This window comes from Chanodichthys erythropterus, chromosome 22 (assembly GCF_024489055.1).
Source record: "Chanodichthys erythropterus isolate Z2021 chromosome 22, ASM2448905v1, whole genome shotgun sequence".
In the NCBI taxonomy this organism is placed as follows: domain Eukaryota; kingdom Metazoa; phylum Chordata; class Actinopteri; order Cypriniformes; family Xenocyprididae; genus Chanodichthys; species Chanodichthys erythropterus.
The window spans coordinates 33833076-33853672 of NC_090242.1; the positions used below are offsets into that span (position 1 = coordinate 33833076).

Below are 20597 nucleotides of genomic sequence, written 5' to 3' on the forward strand. Positions count from 1 at the left end.
GGATCTGTGCATTATTTTAACAACCATTATAAACCTTGGAGGACTAAGGATATTTTTAAAAATATCTCTGATTGTGTTCATTTGAAAGAAGATAGACCGGATGGCTTGAGGGTGAGTAAATCATGGGATAATTTTCATTTTTTGGTGAATATCCCTTAGTCCCAGACTAAAATGCATGTTTGAGCTGTTTTGAAGTGAAAGGAACTTGTTTTGCTCAAGATGCACACCAGTAATGTGTTTTTTTTTTCTTTTCTTTTTTTTTTCTAAGGCACGTTTATGAAAGCTACTTGAATGTCCTAATTGGATTGTATTGATTGGATTGATGAATCTGATTGTAGTCTGTTTTTTTTCTGTCCATTTATTTTTAGCAAACGCTGTAAGATAAAAGAATATATTCAAGTATGTGTATTTATTATAGGCTATAGTACTTTTATACAAACCAACTAATAGCAAAACAATCACAGAATTCATCAAGTCTATTGGTACTTATAGAAGAAGTTTGAGTTGCTGTTTATCAGCAAAATTATGTAACTTCTTGGAAGATTGTCATTATCATAAGGGATGCTTTGGTCAAAAATGTAAATTCCCTTAACCATCGGGATACTTTGTGAAGGGACAGGCCTCCACTTTATAAAACACCTCAATAGACCACAGACCAAAAATATTCTGGCAAAGTCTTTCTGGAAATAAATAGAGCTGTTTGTTGATTTCAGTATTTTATGCAGAGTACTCGCACACTCATTTTACGCAGGTAAAAATGCAGTGCAGTGAGGTCATCTAGTGAAGAAGAAAAAAAGTGCAGCATTAAATTAAAACAACATAATAAAGATAATAATAGAAATTACTACACTACAAGAAGTTGTCACACTCGCTACAATAATGATTCCAGTAAGATTTATTTCAACTAGTTGGAAATGCAACTGTCCATACATCTATGCATCGGATATGCATCGTGTCTATCTCAGGGCGATTGACCTCAATCCGCCCTTAACTGGAGTGCGTGGGCGAGCACGTATTACGCGTCTCCGTGACGTATGCGGATTTCTCTTAGAACAGCTAGGCCTACATAATCAGTCAATAGTTAAATTATACCGCTACAATAACATAGACATATACGCTTTTATTTTATACGTGTAACCCGAATTGTATCACTCAAAATCCTGATACAAGGGAAACATTTATATAGCATAGTTGACTGAAGTTGTATATATCACCCTGATGTCTTTCACTTTCGAAACCAGAGTTTTGCGGAAGTTTGTTTCATGCTCAATATGCGTTTGTGTACACTCTTCCTAATAACTAGGCATTTTTGATGTTTCTTATATTTTGTTCATTCTCTGCAATATGGCTTGGAGACGCAGCCCTAAAGGTTAGTAAACTTAACATTCTGGACTCACTTTATATTTTTATAGACGGTGAATTCATCGGTTCAGTTCTATTGCTTTTGGCATATTAATTACGCACCTAACATATCTATTTTGTGTTTTACAGCACGTGGTGACGATTTTGAAATGAGTAAGTTAAATTAAAATTAATAAATCAGTAGTGTAAAAAAAAATACAGATAAATTAAAGTTTTACTGTGCCAAAAACGAAATTCAAAGTCAAATATCTAGTCAGAACATAGCCTACTTGAGTAAAAATGGAACAAAAATCACATTTAATGGTGCCTATAAGTTTTAAAGTATGCTTTATTTATATATTGACTGATGGAATCAAGATTCCTGGAGCTTTTCATATTAACTTTTCAAAGTCATTGTCCCCTGCATGACTTTCTAAATGTAAAATGTAAAAGTATTAAGTCTCAGAAGTACTCATGTAAAGTACAAATTCCAAATAAATGTATAGTAATTAAGTAGTATAGTAATTACTTCATTACTCCACACCCTTGTATTTGAATTACTGTAGATATAAGACACTTCAGACATAAGCAATCATCTTATTAATCTTAAAATCGCTAGATGTTATTTTAGTTTATCCATCTTGTTTTGATACCCACTCTTTGTCTCTTGTGCTTCTTACAGAAACTCATCTCTTAAATGAAAGTGATGGTAAGATATTTGGCTTATACATTTTCTTAAATTTTTTTTCTATTTAATCCCTGATATCTAATATGTTAAGCATCCAAAGCTCTTTTAAGCAGACTAAGAAGACATCAAAAACAACTCTAAATAATTCTAAACTCTTGAAATGTCAGGTCAACATGAATATGTCATAACTGCAAGTATTTTCACTCACAGGAGAAAATGATGATGCAGATTATAAATATACAGCACATGCAGGGCCGTCGACAGTGGCGGACAACCAGGAAAATCCTTCAACAACTCCTGGAACACAATGTATGTGTTTATTTATTGAATAATGAACAATAATTTGTGCTATTAGGCTACATAAAAGTAGCCCATTTTGTTAAAGGTGCCCTAGAATTAAATATTGAATTTACCTCAGCATAGTTGAATAACAAGAGTTCAGTACATGGAAATGACATACAGTGAGTTTCAAACTCCATTGTTTCCTCCTTCTTATATAAATCTCATTTGTTTAAAAGACCTCAGAAGAACAGGCGAATCTCAACATAACACCGACTGTTACGTAACAGTCGGGATCATTAATATGTACACCCCCAATATTTGCATATGCCAGCCCATGTTCAAGCCATTAGACAAGGGCAGTTAGTATTACACAAGGGCAGAACGTCTGGATGTGCACAGCTGAATCATCAGACTAGGTAAGCAAACAAGGAAAACAGCGAAAAATAGCAGATGGAGCAATAATAACTGACATGATCCATGATATCATGATATTTTTAGTGATATTTGTAAATTGTCTTTCTAAATGTTTCGTTAGCATGTTGCTAATGTACTGTTAAATGTGGTTAAAGTTACCATCGTTTCTTACTGTATTCACAGAGACAAGAGCCGTCGCTATTTTCATTTTTAAACACTTGCAGTCTGTATAATTCATAAACACAACTTCATTCTTTATAAATCTCTCCAACAGTGTAGCATTAGCCGTTAGCCACGGAGCACAATCAAACTCGTTCAGAATCAAATGTGAACATCCAAATAAATACCATACTCACATGATCCGATGTATGCATGCAGCATGCATGACGGACACTTTGTAAAGATCCATTTTGAGGGTTATATTAGCTGTGTAAACTTTGTTTATGCTGTTTAAGGCAAGCGCGAGCTCCGTGGGCGGGGGAGCACGAGATTTAAAGGGGCCACACACCCTAAATCGGCTCATTTATAATGATGCCCCAAAATAGGCAGTTAAAAAAATGAATAAAAAAAAATCTATAGGGTATTTTGAGCTGAAACTTCACAGACACATTCAGGGGACACCTTAGACTTATATTACATCTTTTAAAAAGTAGTTATAGGGCAACTTTAATTAAAGTAGGCCGATAGTCAATTAAAGTGGTACATTTTTGGTCAAATTTTCGGATTTTCTGTTACTTTAGGTTTATGGTGAATTAATGAGTTAAGTGTGTAATACAAAGATAAACATTTTAATGCGTACATGTGTAGGCTATTGTCAGAGCAAATTTGTAATCAGTAATATAATCTCTTAGATTACACATTTTTGGTAATGTAATCTGACTACTTTTGGATTACATTTAGATTACTTTTGTGCTAACCCTTTTTTGATGTCACATATAATGTAGGATAATCTGTAGACAGATAGAAAGTAAAATTATATTCCAAATAAATATTCTATTCACCAACAAGAGCCTCAACAGATTTTTTTTAAAGTGCAAAGTATGGACAGTTAATACTTCAAAATAATAACACTAATGTACCTGATAGTGTTTGCTGATAGTAACACTGAATAAAACAAAATCACATCTTATGATTTTAAAACATATTTACTTAAAATTAAGAAAATTTAGAAAACAGCAACATTACAAAAACAAATATTCTTCATGTTGCTGATTTCTGTGCACGATTTCACACCCCTCCCTGTCACCGCCGGAAAAACTCGAAGAATCACGAACGTATATAAGCGGCAGGTTTATTATGAAAAAAAAAAAAAACATTAAAAAATGTGAACAACTTACTGCCATTGTGTAAATAGTAAGTAATCATGTAATCCATAAAAAGTAACTGTAGTCTGATTACGAGTATTTTAAAAAGTAGTTTACTCTAATTACAAGTAGGCCTACAAGTAGGTCTGATTACGTAATCCAGATTACATGTAATCCATTACCCAGCTCTGGTGTAGCGAATTAACTCAAAGGGGAAATATTAATAATTATTCATAACTCATTATGATTGTTAATTATGATTAATTATGAATATGTAAATCCGTTAATCAGATTAAATGGATGTAGCTACATTAAGATATTACCATCAATTAACCTGTTCGTCCAGTGTTGATTGTTTATTAATTCTAAGAAATGTTAATTTCCAGGTTATAGAAAAATAACATTCTTATTGTACTGTACTACTCAGAGCACCTAGTCAGAATCTAAATCACTTAAGAGGCATTTTATTAGCAGACGGAGTCAGAACCAAACATGTATTGTGCACTGTCTTTATTAACTAACTCACAAACGCACATAACTAAACTAAAAAACACATAACATACAACAAAGGTCACACACATAAGTACTGTAGGTAAGAATGAGTAATGATAGGGTTGAACCGGAAGAGGTACTATTACTAGAGCTATAGGAAAATGTCAAAGACAATCTGAAAAGGAATCATCAGTTTCTTCAGCAATAGCAAAGGTAAATCTTACAAATTAATACTAAATTGTTGTTTAGTGTTAAAATGTACGATACTTGCAAGATGCCTTTAGGCTGAGGAGCATCGGCTCTGCCATCTGAGGAGAGATCTTGAGGATACAGTCCGAAGTTGTTGCCAGTCTTTCTTATGTTGGATGATGAGCACATGGCTGGGTTGTAGGCCTAGGCCTGCGGCAAATAGGGTTCAGTTTAGTCGTCCAAAACACAAGGAAAAAGAGAGGGAGTGGAATTGCTCTCTAGCTTTTAACCTCTGGTCAAAGTCCAACCTCTAAAGCAGTGGTCACCAACCTTTTTAAGCCCAAGATCCCTGACCTCGACCTTTATGAAAGACGAGATCTACTTGATAGAAAAAGACAGCCCAGATTGTATTTAGTTTTTTTTTCGTGGCCAATTTAGATTCTGATTGATTTATTTATTTTTACAAGCAAATTGGCTGATTCTCATACTGGTTGGAATATTTATTATTATTATTATTATTATAAACAAAAATACATAGCCATTTCAAATTAGAGGGAACCACTGCTTTTTAATCACAATCCAAACAAAGATGTTATCACATTGCATGAGCATTTTTTTTTTTATTTGAATTAATTGAGATTTAATTTCAAGATTTAAAGCAAAAACACAACGGTCTGACTTTATCTTTGTGAAATTATATGCTACACAAAAAAGCTTGAAACAAAAACAGCAGACAGGCTGAATCAGACGCAAATTCACTCTCTGACAGCAGGTGGCGCTTATGGAGCAGCAGTGATACAGTGTTTCCTTGGTTACCGCTGTGTAAACAAAGCTGAACTGCGCCAAAGTGTTATTCTATAGTCTTTGACTGCGCTAATAATTAGCTACTTTATTCGGAGGTAAGAGGAAAATAAAATGCCATTACCATCGATTTTTTTTCTGAAGACAGTAATTCCTTTTAGAGATTTCATTCACATTCATGTAACCCTTCACCCCTAATTCAATATTTATATTTTCTTTCTATATTTCGAGCATCGTGAACAGTGAGCTGCTCTGCCTGCTAAGTTACAGAATTTTCTCCTCTTTGCGTCCGTCTTCAGCGTCTCTGGTCTCTTGTTTGCGGCCGTTTACAGTCTCGGACATGATGTGGGCTATTTACCTTTATCACTGTCCCAGTAGCTCCAGAAAAAAAACAGAAAAATAAATACAAAAATACAGTACAAAGACTGGAGAAATGTAATGTATTTTTGCACTCATATTTCTGTTGTTTCCGCGAGCTACTGAAACAGTGATAAAGATCGACCGGTCGATCGCGATCGACGGGTTGGCGACCACTGCTCTAAAGGTTGATGCAGCCAATGAAGGTGCTGTATTTCCGGGTGACCACGCACCCCCTTGTCGAGGCTTTTACGACTAGGCAGATTAACTGGCAGAGTTCTTGAAGAAGAACTATTAAAGATTCTTGAAATACTAATGTGTTGCACAGGTATGGACATACCGCATACACAAGCATTTAAATCTTCTCGTTACGAACGCATGGACACTAAACATGGCATGATTGAAGTTACCTTAAATGTATCATAAAACATACACATACATACGTGAATACAATGATTGTAATACAGCAACGGTAATAATGGATACCATTTCCTGGGAAGGTACATGTTCATTTATAGAACATGTTATATTTATAGTCTGTCTATACATTAATGCAAGAGAGTCTGTGTTACGTGTGGATGATGCAGGAAAGATGCACGTTTTTGTGTGTCTCTTCTCTGCTCTCCATGCGGCATTTATTGGTGCAATAAAATTTGTAACTGAGAACTTCTCGGAGGATGGAAGCCAGACCCCAGAGTGAGTTTAAAACAAGTATTGGTTAACTAATACAAATAACTGTGTCTGATTTGTCTCAGTCGTTACACTGGCTATTGTTGATATGATCGTTAGCAGGGCCGTCATAGACCTTATTCAGAGCAGCGCTGTGACAGGTCTGAAAGTGAGGCTGTGAGGGACAGACTTACCGTGCTTTCAGTGGCATCCGCTGTATAAAGCTCCTAGATGACTTTAAATCTTTCACAGCTCATATTATCTGGAGTTTTTTGTCAACTGAAACATCTTGGAAAGATATTTCTACATTATATATATGTATGTTTATCCCTCACAGCCTCGCTTTCATTCCCGTTAAAAATGGCGCTGTTATAATAGGTTGGTGCGGAACGTGATTGAGCATAGGGGGACCAACAGACGGACAGGGTAAAAATTCTGTCATAATCTATTAATACCCTTTATTTTAATTTTCATATTTTAATAAGACTATTAATAGCTAAGATAAGACTTTTAATAGCTTATGTTTTCATTCACATTTTCATTTTTAATCATAAACTTAGAGGACAGTCATCTAGGATACATTATGCATGTATTTACAAAGAGATAAACGAAGTCTGTGCGTCAACACCACGCAAAGCAGATGAATGTTTGTTTTCCCCTGCAGAGAGTACGGGGGCCACTAAAACATGACCTTTTGTGCCTGAACAGGAAAATATGAACAACCCAATATATTACAAAATGCAAAAACAACAAAACGTAAAAAAGAACTGAACTGAACTCAATCAATGCTCTGTATCTGCCTGGACTCAAATCTTCCTACTGGTCTGCATGAACTTAAACTCATCTGTGCATAATCAAATGCATTAATTGGGGAGACTGATGCAATTTTCTTTAGATTTTGTGTCTTGGTCTCAGACAGACGACTTCTCGTGGCAGTTAATTTTTTCCTGTATGCTAAAGTCCAAAGTATAGTTCACTTTTTAGGCATACATGGGGGTCTGGAATAGCTGGAATACTGTATTAATCTGTAGCCTATTTAACAGCATCCAAGATTAAAATGTTCAGTTTTATAATTGTATTTTGAGAGTGTGATTTTCCATTTGTGATCTGACTCACTTTCATCCTTATTAACAGATGGAACATTTACAGAAGCAGCAGGACATTCTACTGACTCCATTAAAAACATGAGATTCATAGTGCTTGGAAGTGATAATAATCTAATGAATAATGTTCCTGAATTCATATTAGGGCAAAGATGTATGAGGAACCGTCCTGGAATATGTGAGTTAAGAGAGGGTCATGTTCAGGATCGCCATGTGTCTGTAGTGATAACTCCAGTTAACTGGTTGGAGCGCTTGAAATCATTCTGGTTTTTCAAAAATGCAGTCAAAGAATTGAAAAATGAAATGGAGTTCAGTGAATCACTGATCTTTCCTGGGCCACATGCCTTTCTCTTAGTCACTGATGGCCAGAGCAATAAAGAGCATTTACTTTTAGATGCAATCAGAGAAGTGTTTGGTCAGGAGGCCTTAGACTACAGTATGGTGCTGTTCATTAATGCATGTCATCATAATTGGCCAAATGATAATCGTTGTGTTAAGACATGTGGTAACAGGCACTATATATTAAACAGCACAAAGCAAAGTGTAGCGGGTTTATTTGTAGAAGTGGAGAGAATGATACGGAGTAAAAGAAGTAATTTTTTTACAAATCATTTTGAGTTCTTACAAAAATGTTCAGTTCATCTTCAAAATGAATTAAAGACTGAATATGAGAAAAAGGAGAGTGAACTATTGAGAAAATTGAGAGAGATGAATGAGACCGTGCAAAATCAACATAAGAAAATTAGAGACTTTAAAAAAGAACTTGACCTGAAAGATGCAATGCTGCGAGAGGAGATCCACAAGCGCAAAGCACTAGAACAAAAACTGACTGAAGCGGGAGCTGAGCAAGCCCTGCTAACAAGAGGACAGCCAGGGACAGCACAAAGAATGGAAGGTAAGAATCTATTCACACTGGAGAGTTTTAACACAGTTTAAGAACACCTGAAAGAACAGTGGGTCATGATTTAAGTGCAGTGGTATGCAGTATGTCACACAAAGTCACTGGGCTAAAAGAAATTTGAATGTTTGTGCACAAGTTTGGAAAAATTGAATATGCCAAGTCTATTTGTGTTATTTTGCTTGGTAACTTTGTCTTTCTTGACTGTCAGGTAACATATATGACACACTATCTGCATGGAAAACGTGGTGCTCATTAAGACTATTGGATGCAGCCTCCCTTAAATGTCAGATCATGTAAGCACTATGGTTCATATTCTTTCATTTTTTTGCACAAAAATGAAAGTGAAGAAAAGATTGAGGCCAGAGAGGACGATTTACAAGCAAGTGGATTTCAAAAGTCTGAAGGTCTGAAAACAGTGAGACGGGGCAGCAAGGAAATTGATCCGCCCAACAGTAAGAATTGTCATTAAACTTTAATGTGAGTAACCTTGTTTTAGTGCAATTATGTATATGGGACATTCTACAGAATTGGTGCAAACTGCTGTCCCACAACTAAAAAAAAACACATTTAAAAAGCATTTAAGTATTCAAATTTTGGATGTTTACTAAGATCCTTCTATTATCTATTGAATCCCACAACAATATTTAAAATATCAGTAAACTTAATATAAATATATATATATATATATATATATATATATATATATATATATATATATATATATATATATATATATATATATATATATATATATATATATATATATATAATCATCATTTATTGGGTGCTTTCAATTAGGAGGAGGCTGACCCGAACCCTAACCCCTACACTTCAACTTATGAAAATGATATTGAATTTTTTTATTTATTTTTTTTTTAAGTGAAGTTAAAAAAACACTTATTTTATATTTTATTTTTAAATCATTAATTTTTTTTTTTTTAAAGGTGTCCCTCATTTTCATGTCACTACTGAGACAATGTATATTTTAGTCCATTGGCTGAGACTGATTTTAACACACTTCTACATTTTTAATCAGGAAATATTCCCCTCATAGCTTCTCTTTCATAGTAGATAGGTCCATCATTTTGAGTTAAATGTGTTCAAAATCTAAAAAACTGTGTTGAACTTTAAGAAACATTGTAAGAGATGGCCCAGTGGTCAGAGGGAATAATTACAGTCAAGCTGGCCAGAGGTTTAGTGGTTCCCAAAAAGGTGGTTTATTACCGTGAGGTGGTGGGAAAAATTACAAGGCCACATACTGGAATACAAACAAAAACTGTACAAAACAAAACTGCAACAATGTGCAAAAAGACTACACCAAATATTCTGGTCCAATTTGCAACAGGGTCTCTCCTTTGCTTCCAACAAACAAGACTGCCTCATGAGCTCCATAGCTCCTTACTTATAAGGGCTAGCTCCCTCTTCAGACTGTACCAAATAAACTAACAGGGTCCATACATACAATACATTATACTCAAAAGAGAAAAAAACAAAACAAAAACATGACACATATACACAAATAACAATCAGTGTAAACCCATAAATACTTAAACACACCATAAAAAATGAAAAAGGAAAAGAAAAGTAAAGAATCCTTCAGCTGCTATTCCCCCTTTCCCCAGACAAAACTACCAATGGTTCAGTCCAATTAGGGCATACTAATGCTAAAAAAACAGTTTGATCCACATGGTCCGTTTGATGGAGCAGCATTAGTCTGGAAGGCCAACAGCCAACCAAAATGTTTGGGGGAAATTCTCACCAAAAATAAAAGGTAATTCTAACTGAAATTAAATGTTGTTGACATGTTGTGACATTCTTTGAAAAAAATAACCGATTGAACAAAATGTTGGCCAAAAAACAAAACAAAACAAACAAAAAAAAAACGAATATCATACTCAATTGATCCAGACAAAACAATTACACAACACCATACTGATTTAAAAGATGGTAAATGCCGGCATAATCAAGTAATGGTATGTGCATACGTATCAAACCCATGTAATTTCTAGTCTGTCACTAAGCTTACCTTGTGACAAACGTCACTACCAAACATATTTTTTTCTGCAATTGAGCAAACTTTTTGGGGTGTTATTCCATTTAAATGTAGTTTTTCCCTGTGTCCAACTGTTCAGAACTGTGCTAGCTAACCATGTGCTGATTAGCATCTTTGAGCAGCTCAAAAGTATAAAATTGTCACTACCGAAACAGTCACGACTGAAACATATCATTGTTGTTTTGGTAGTGACAAAAGGCAACACATAATCATTTATTTGGGGGAAATAAACTAAATTTTTGTACAGTTATGCAAATCATTATTATATGTTTTTATGTATTGTGTAATGTTTACTGGTGTTTTAGTTAAAATTCTGTAATTGATGTGGTTGCTACTAACACATTACTGTCACTACCGAAAATGTGCAGTCACAACCAAAACATGGATGTTTTGTCAAAAATAAAGTGTACTGAATTAAAGGTGATAAAGAGGATCTTTTCGTCGACTGAGAAACCAAAGACTGTTAGTGAGTTTTTGAAATGAGCGCATGCGTAAGAACAACCCCCCTCCTTTCGAGGGAACGCCTCCCATCCTACGAGATCATCGCCCACTGGGCTGATGTTTTTAAGGCCCTACCTCGTGCACAGATGATGCATATTAATATTATTCCTTTCAGTGCACCTAATAAATAGTCTTTTATCAGTTAGTAAAGACAGTTTCAAGTAATATTGCAATACTGCAATGTATAAAACAAAACATCCTCTTTAGCACCTTTAACTAAGATGCTATTATAGTGTTTGCTTCAGTGTATATTCAAACTAATGAATCCATAATGTTGAAATCAGTATGATAAACTTTATGACTTTTACAAAGAAAGATTGGATTCAAAATACAACAAATCTCATAAATCACATTTGAAATATTGTTAAAAATGTAATTATTATTGATTTACCTTTTTTAAAAAATAGCTATTAATAGCTAATAACTATATTAATGAGGTAGATGTAAACAAAAACTTAATAGGTAAATGTAACCCTTTTTTTAAATTATTTATAATATGTTTCGGTAGTGACAAATTTGGGGAGAGAAAAAATATTCCAAAACTTTCTGAAAGTACAAAATGAGAATTAACTGCACAATTACTAGAAATGTTTAGCTTGGATATTATACAATTTGCATACATACAAAATGAAATTTTTTCAAGACTTTTTAGAATGGCCCATATTATTTCAAATAGCTGCCAATTTGTTTAAACTGTGTAACAGTTTATATCTCTAATAAAGCAAATCAAGCAAACAATTTAAGCAGAAAATCTTCTAAGTCTATTTCTATTATTAATGAAATTTTGAAATATCTAAAAGAAATGTCATCTAAATTCTCTGTTCTTAGTGTCTAAAATAGTGAACATGGGCCTGTTGAATTTCAATGGTTTTATGCACTCACCACACAAAACTATGATTCGTATCTTATTTTTTTAAGTGTCCGAGCACAAAGATGAAAGTGAAGGAGGGATTTACACCAGAGAGAAAGATTCACAACCCAGTGGATCACAGTATTTTGAAGGTCTGAAACCAGTGAGACGGGGCAGCAAGGAAATTGATCCGCCTAACAGTAAGTAACCATATTTGTCTCAATTAAAGAAAATGTTAATGTGATTAATTTATTTACATATACAGTACATGTTATGTTTTTAAAAAACTCCAAACAGTTTATTTATACTACATCACCAATAAATCTAATTGGGCAAACTATTTAAGTACAAATTCTGAACGCTATTAAAATCATGAAATAAATTAAACAACTGGCACATAAATACAGATTTTTGTTTTTAGTGTCTAAAAGTGAAGATGGACCATGGGTTGTTCTCTGAACGGACTGAGGTGAGGTTTTTTTTTTTTTTTTTTTTGTGACTTTCAAAAGAACACAAACATTAAAAAAAAAAAAAAAAAAAAAAAGTAAATAAAAAATCAACAACAAAACAGAGATAAGAAACAAATTCTGTCAGCACTGCTTACATAGAAGATGAATACTTTAGATGACATAGTTATACCCTAGATATGGATACTTCACAGTTCTAAGGAGATACATCTACATCTCACTACCTAATGAACAGATCACCAATAGATTTTACAGCTCTTTGCCAGGCCTGTACCATTCTTGGTTTAGCTTTATTAAATCTGACTGAGGTGAGTTTTGAGGATCAAATAAGTTTTTATTTGGTTCATCAGTATTTGTAGTAATTTAGGTGTTTTGGTTAGAATATCTTGAGTTGGAGACAGTTCTGCACAAAGCTCTCAGACAAACACCCCCCTTTTCTTGTCCATGATGAATATTAATTATGTTACATGAAGCATTATTATCATTATTTATGTGCCATCTCAAGACTTGTCCCCACAAACTTTATAAAACATTACAAACATTAAAACATTAAACAACTTTACTGAAAACATCATGTAAACCGTTGATTTAAAGTCTGTTTAGTTAAAAGGATAGTTCACTCAAAAATAAATAATTCTGTCATTCATTACCCACCTTCATGTCGTTCTACATCCATAAGACCTTCGTTCATCTTCAGAACACAAATTAAAAAAAGATATTTTTGATCAAATCTGATGGCTCAGTGAGACCTGCATAGACAGCAAGTTAACTTAGACTTAAACTGCCAAACTCACGTGATTTCAGTAAACAAGGCTTCGTTACGTCATAAGTGTTCCAAAACGTTTCGAAATTTCAATGGTTCATGTGATTTTGGCGCTCTGAACCACTGATTCAAAACAAAACATTTGTAAAGCTTCGAAGCTCCATGAAGCTTAAAAATTCATTATTTTGTTTTTTTGGCACACAAAAAGTATTCTATTCGCTTCATAACATTAAGGTTGAACCACTGTACTCACATGAACTGTTTTTGGATGTTTGAAAGTCTCTAAGTTAACTTGACAACAGAGGCCTCACTGAGCCATCAAATTTCATCAAAAATATCTTAATTTGTGTTCTGAAGATGAACAAAGGTCTTACGGGTGTGGAACGACATGAGTGTAATTAATGACAATTTTCATTCTTGGGTGAACTAACCTCAGTCAGCCTTTCATTTTTGTTAAAACTAATACCATTGTTATTATCCATTGAAATTTGATGTGATGATCATTTTCTTCCTATCTAGGCTGCATCTTTAGAAATTATGACTGCACGACAGATGAAATCTCAGTATCAGGAGTTTAGAGAGTTCCCATCTGACAGCTTGTTTGCCTCTGCCTTAGACGACAAACCCACGAATGATATGCCAACAGTACTCAGTCTGGCTCTGTCACTAACTTCTGGAAAACACTGTGGTTAAAGTCCATCTCCTCACACAGAATCAACAGAGAACTGTCACACTAAGCAGAAATGTCAGTAATGACATTTGTAGCTACGTTAATTCAGTATTTTCTTTGTTGATAGACTACACAATAATTATTTATATCTTGTTAATTTATAATAGTGTTTCTACTGTTATTTGTTTTATGTTAAACATAATGTTTTGATTATGTGCTTTACAGTAAAGCATTTTAGAAATCTATATTTAAGCATTTTTACAATGTGAAAATAAAATCAACACTACATGGCATTTTAGAAGATAATATCAGTTAAGGATCCTGTGTTTGATCTCATAATCTGTCTGTCTACATACTATCCACTATCCTACCTGTCTGTCTGATCGTCCCTCTCTTCCTTGCTTCTCTTTCTATGAATTATATGTTACCTGTGATGACACCACAATAATCAAATCACAGTCACATTAGTTTCACTATAAATAATATTTTTGACAAAATCTTAACTCTCTCTGTCAAGAGAGACAACTGGAAAAAAAAAAAAACCTTACCAGAGCAACAGTTTGAACTAGGGGTAAAACATCCTGCCCCGGTGGTCTGCTGCTGCTTCCACAATTTCCATAATTTGTTACTGTTCTGAATCACATACCGATACCCCAGTTAAGGCTACGTCTACATTAGTCTGGATAGATTTGAAAACCGCATTTTCATTTCAAAACACTCTCCGTCCACACTAGCATTTTTACTCATTTTCCAAAGGTTTCTCATCTACTCTGACACGTCAGAAAACAGAAATGTTTTCAATACGTCCGTATTGTACATTTCAACATCTATCCAAATGTATAAAAATGTAAGTCTTGTATCTGTAAATATTTAATATTAACATTCAGTCCAGTGTTGCCTGGTCTCGTAAAACAAACTTAGCCCAATGGCCAATGAGAAATAGCCCAAAAGTAGCCCAATGACCATCCAAATACCTGAGGGGAATCAACCTGAGGAAGCAGTTTAAAAATGACCCAGTTCTACTTGGCAACCCTGATTTGCACTATAATACCAAAGTAAAAGAAATGAAAAATTACTGCTTCACAACATCATCCCGTCCCATTAAAAACCTTGAGAGGGAGACATTCACAACTTAAGACAACAAGGCAAATAATGTAAGATTAAACAGCAACAGAGAAATAATATAAAATAAAAAGTAATAAGTAAATGAAACTCTCTTGATGCCACACAATAATGCTTCCTGCTTCTTCTTGGTTTGAAGTCTACATTTGCTCCAAACCACATCCTTTGCTCAAGTGTTGTTTCAGTCTGTAGTCTGAGCTTGGTTTAATTTTCATAACTTTATAGCAGCTGGATGGAAGGGGGTTCATTTTGCTCTTTCAGTTTTTTTAATTAATCTAAAATTTACTTATAGTGTTATCAGACTTTTTATCAGAATCTTTTTCACATTCAACATGGCACAGAGACTACAAAAGAGAGGTAACACTTTCATTTTGACTTGTGCACATATATGCATTTTACAAGGTAAAATAAAGATTAAAGAGTTTCTGAAAACTAGTTCTTGTATATCGGTCTATTGAGGTATCAGAGATTTCACCACTGACGCAGATTTTTAGATTAGAATTACAGTTATCTTTAGACCACAAATGCATTAAAACCTTACCTGGTTTCATTCTCTTTGTAACCGATGAAACATTGTCAGATGAAGCAAAACAACCCACAGACTCCATTAAAAGACTTAGATTCTTTGTGCTTGGAAGCGATGAGAAAGTGATGAATAAAGCTTGTGATACCATTCTTAGGTCAACAGATAGATTAAATACCACTAAACATGGCGGGACATGTGAGTTTAGAGAGGCTTGTGTCAGCGGACGGCATGTCTTTGTAGTAAAAACACCTGCTTATTGGCTGGAAAACTTGAAAACTTACCTCTCCTTCAGCAAAAGTGTCAGATCTATGAAAAGTGACATGGAGTTTTGTTACTCACTGGTGTTTCCTGGACCTCATGCATTTCTGTTAGTGCTTGGAGATGTGCGTAACTCTGGTAAAGAGCATTATCTCCTACGAGCCCTCAGTGAAGTATTTGGGCAGGAGGTGTTAGACTACAGTATGGTGTTATTTATGCATGGATACAGTGACAGAGATATAGGCAGGAACCGTTGTGTCAGAAAGTGCAGAGAAAGGTTCCATATTTTAGAGAACGATGAGGACAATGTCCTAAAGCTATTCCATGATGCTACTGCGATGAACCAGAGAAAAGCTAACTTTTTTACAAAGGATCTTGAATTACTGGACAAAGCAGAAACCTATTTTAAGAAAGAATTTGATGCTAAATATGAGGAGAGGGAGAGTACACTGAGAGGAGATTTGGCAGAAATGAAAACATCAGAGGAAAATCTAAGAACTAAAATTACAGAATTGGAAAAACAGAATTCTGAAAATGTGAGAGAATTACAAGATCTGCGTGAAGACTTGGATGCTTCCATAAGCAGAGAGAAGCAAGTCAACAGATTGATGCTCTCAAAAAGAAAAAATATGAACTAAAAGAAGAGTTGTTTGACCTTAGGGATCATAAGAGACAGGTCAATGCAGAACTGATCGCCTCCAATGAAAGAGACAGTCAGCTGAAGTCTGACAATGAGAAGCTTCAAAGAGAACTGGAGCAACTCAAAGACAATGAGAAAAAAGAGAGAAAAGAATCCAAGAGAATCAAAGGATATAGAAGAATTTCTGCTCACAAAAATACAGTTAGAGAAGAACAGATTACTGGAGCAAAAAGAAATACAGGCCTCAACACAAGAAGAGTATGACATACTGACAACTTCGGATAGAAGAGAGGTGGAACTGGATGAGAGAAAGAGAAAACTGCTGCAGACAGTCACTGGATCACAGCATGGCATTCAAATCTCAACAGCAGTTACTCCCCCTAGTGGTAAGTATTTTCACCATCTGTTATCTGCTAGTGATGAATGCTTTTGAAACACTGCATCATGAAGCTTCAAAACCTTTACTCATCTTTTGTTTCTATTCTTTACTAATCAAGTAATGTAATTTCAGCAAATGTCAAAATAAGACAAATTATACAAGCCCTTCACATTTACTTGCATTTAATCATATAAAGATTACATACATTAAACTTTCGTGAAAACATTTTCAATTGGTTTGTGTCATTATGTGTTGCCAGCGCTTCAAAACTAAATAATTTAGTGAAGTAAGTGGTAGGCTAAAATTGATTATAAATTTCAAACAATTATAAGTACTGATTAAACTCTGGTATTACTATTTTTTATTCCACTAAAGAGATCTATACGTGTCTTGTAACATAAATCTTTAAATAAAAAGTGTCCAAATACTTCCAAATAAGTTTTGAGTTTTTAATATGATATTCTTTTTATTCATAGTGTCCGAACACAAAGAAAAACCCAAACCCAATCCTCAGGAAGACACTGGATTACTTGAGTTTGAAGGATTGAAGCTTGTGAGACAAAACAGCAAGAAAATAGATTCACCTGATGGTAATAATTAATTTTTGGATTTGTAAAATGTTAAGTATGAGACTTTTAGGCCTTGTTACTCATTTCACACACACACAGGTTTACCTGTTCTGTGGGTACTTCCCATAGACATAATGATTTTTATACTGTACAAACTGTTTATACCCCTACACAAGGGTTGCCAACTCTCACACTTTAAGTATGGGTTTTAAGTAAACCATTAGCTGGGTTTGCATTACATATTTGTGCAAATTAGATTACAGATTTGTCTAAATGTCAATAAAAAAAACTATTGTGAAATGACAGTATTTCTATTATCTGATATTATGCGACTAAAAAGGTTTTTTTTTTCCCCTCTTGCATTAAATCATTCCAAAAATTTAGAATAGGTTTAAGTATATCGCAGCCACTACAGCCATTATTTTTAAGCAAAGGAGACATAGACATGTTCTCCAAGCATTAATGGCTAGAAAAGCCCCTCATAATTTTTCGAATTGCCTGAAAAAACACCTCATGCGAGCATAACTTTTTTGTCATATTTGTGATTTTTTACGAAATTGATGTTTCCATTGGCCGTATTTTTCAATTCACAATTTTAATTTGCCCATTTTGAAGGGTAATGGAAATGCAGCCAATGAAGACCTTCAACCTCTTTAAGAAATAAAATCCAGCTGATGGTCACATTTTCCACACACCGTACAAGCAGGGGCGGATCTACCGGGGTGGCACGGGGTGGCAACTGCCACCCTAAGAAAAAGCTTTTGCCACCCCATCTGCCACCCCAAAATGATCACAGAATTAAATATAAATGTCAGCAGTGTTTCAATTACTGCTTTTCAGCAGTGGCGCTTCAATGTGATGTCCTAAATAAAAGTCTGCGTAACACAAAATAATGGCAACAAAACACGTCTTTCAATAAACTATGATGGTTGCACGCGCACGCAGCGCGCCCATGTGTAGTCAGCTTCAGTAACAAATGATTCTTATGAACCGGTTCTTTAAGAGTCAAAAACACAGCGCAGCCAAGTTCACTTACGATTTTTCCCCTATTTGTACGTGAATCGGAAAATTACTGCTTCCCGGCTAACTCAGAAGTTCTGTGAGAAATGTAATTCCATCCGAATATGTCTGAGATTCATTTTCGTAATTTTTGGCGACATGATTCTCCGATCGCCCGCTCCACTTTAATCGTGGATAAGGTCTTTTTGTCATCCGATGAAACAATAACATGAAATCAATAAGAAGACTCCGATCACAGAAAATAATAGCGGAGTTAGGTAAGAATCTAAACGTATTTTAACTTTTCTTGCTAACACATTAGAAGTGATTCAGTTGGCCCAGTTTCCCTAAACCATTCGTTCAGTTCTCAAAACAAAGACACATTTATCAAAACGTTTAACAATGACTACATTTGGTAGCAAAACTGATGACACACACCAGTCAAAATCTGAAAGAGAGAGCTGAATGAATAATTTACATGGGTTTATGTATCAGTACTTTAGATGAGGGAAATTTCACTACAGTAAACTGTAGCATTGTAGCCTACACCTGTACAATTACCCATGTTGTGATTGACAACTTTTTTGTAGCCATGTGTTATGTGTACTGTATTTTTGCAGAACTGAGAAATGACTGCCTAGGGATATACTCTTGTGTCAGAAGACCAATACACTGCTATAGTACTGTATATACTGTAACGAAATTTAGCCAAATGTGCAGAGGATGCTGAATTTACTTTTACTGCAGTTGACAGTATACTGTATTGTGGTGCATACCAAGTTCATACTTATTTTTCTCATGCTTTTCATCTACTGCAAGATCAATTTATAATAGTAAAATTAAAAAAGAAAAAATAATCCCTCCAAAAGTTCATTGCTGTATATCTGTATCTGTAAATGTATTTTTGTATAGTGTAGTAGACATTGAGCTGCAAAATAATTCCTGAATCCCAGTAAGAGGTATTTTTGTTAGTGTTATACTGTATGAATTGATCTCACTAGTGTTCACTGGGCAGTGCAGTAGTCTGTGTATTTGTTACGTTTTGTGTCATCTGATACCAAAGTTTGTCAGACAGGAATAAGTTTTTGACCAGAACATTTTATTTTGTCCTGGAAGTTTGAGGTTTGTACAAGTTGTTGTATAGTTTTGAGATTGTGTTTATTGTTGTGAGAAAATGTTAAATTGTTTCATGAATTGTGTGTTAGCAATCAAGAAAAACAATAAAGACTGAAAAGTTTGAAAGACAAATTTATGCTGGCTTGTTATAAAGCCAACTTAAAGTCTTGTTTAAAAAAACATTAAAACTTTGGTCAGTTAGGCTAGAATATAGAAGTTCTGGGTGATTGCTAAAGTGTTGCTAGGTGGTTTCTAGGAGATTCTGGGTGGTTGCTAGGCTCTTGCTATGCAGTTGCTGGGGTATTGCTAGAGTATGTAGTTGATAGGGTGTTCTGGGTGACATTCCCACCTCTGTTAATAACAGAAACTCAAAAATTGTTTTGTTGCTCTTTAACTTGCACTAAAACTTGATTTATACCATCAAAGTACCCTGTGTAATATTAATTGCATAAGTAATGCAATGTTTTTGAACACAACTGTGTATGTTAGGCCATAGATCTCCAAAAACTATGCATGGGCGCTTGCTTTGGTGTTGCCACCCCTCATAGACCTCATGCCACCCCTTTGCCACCCTATAAATAATTTTCTAGATCCGCCCCTGCGTACAAGATCACTGTATATAAGCTGCGAGCCCGATCACACGAAAATGCGTATCAATAGTACGAGTTTGTAATCTCGTAGAATATATACGCCAAAATGAGTTTTTGGTACGCAGTTTTTCGCGTGCATATGATACGCACTTTATGGCGTATTATACGTACGTACGAACCACCCACCCCCATCCTACCCAAGAGCGTATCATATATACGCCATAAAGTGCGTATCATATGCACGCGAAAAATCCGCGTACCATAAGCACGCCAAAACTCATTTTGGCGTATATATATTCTACGAGATTACAAACTCGTACTATTGATACGCATTCTCATGTGATCGTGTTGAAGCTGCTGACCCCCACCTGCACGACGATCACCTGAAATGTTTAGGCAGCATTGTGAAACATATTTGTGCAAACAAAGCAGATTTACACTAATAGAGTTCTGTATGTTAACTGTTAACTAAGATGTGACTCTGTTTTTATCTACAGTGTCTGAAAAAATCAAATATCTGAGTTTAGTATTTTAAACCCAGCAAACCTTTTTT

The 20597-nt window shown here is 34.8% G+C and overlaps 1 protein-coding gene across 7 annotated transcripts; it reads left to right on the plus strand.

The window, feature by feature from the left end:
* Positions 1–16: 16 nt before the first annotated feature.
* LOC137013090 (uncharacterized) lies at positions 17–14429 on the plus strand. 7 transcript variants are annotated; one of them, XR_010893652.1, is made up of 9 exons: positions 17–1369; positions 1492–1515; positions 2024–2050; positions 2240–2338; positions 7672–8535; positions 8750–9018; positions 12014–12145; positions 12367–12414; positions 13695–14429. XR_010893652.1 is itself a non-coding variant. In XM_067376700.1 (6 exons), the coding sequence occupies exons 1-6, from the start codon at positions 1345–1347 to the stop codon at positions 8836–8838; spliced, it is 1128 nt and encodes a 375-aa protein (XP_067232801.1). In that variant the 5' UTR covers positions 17–1344; the 3' UTR covers positions 8839–9172. The 7 variants fall into 7 exon arrangements, 2 of the variants coding, with proteins under 2 accessions (XP_067232801.1, XP_067232802.1); XR_010893651.1 differs by having other exon boundaries at positions 8750–8993; XR_010893655.1 differs by having other exon boundaries at positions 8884–9018.
* Positions 14430–20597: the final 6168 nt, after the last annotated feature.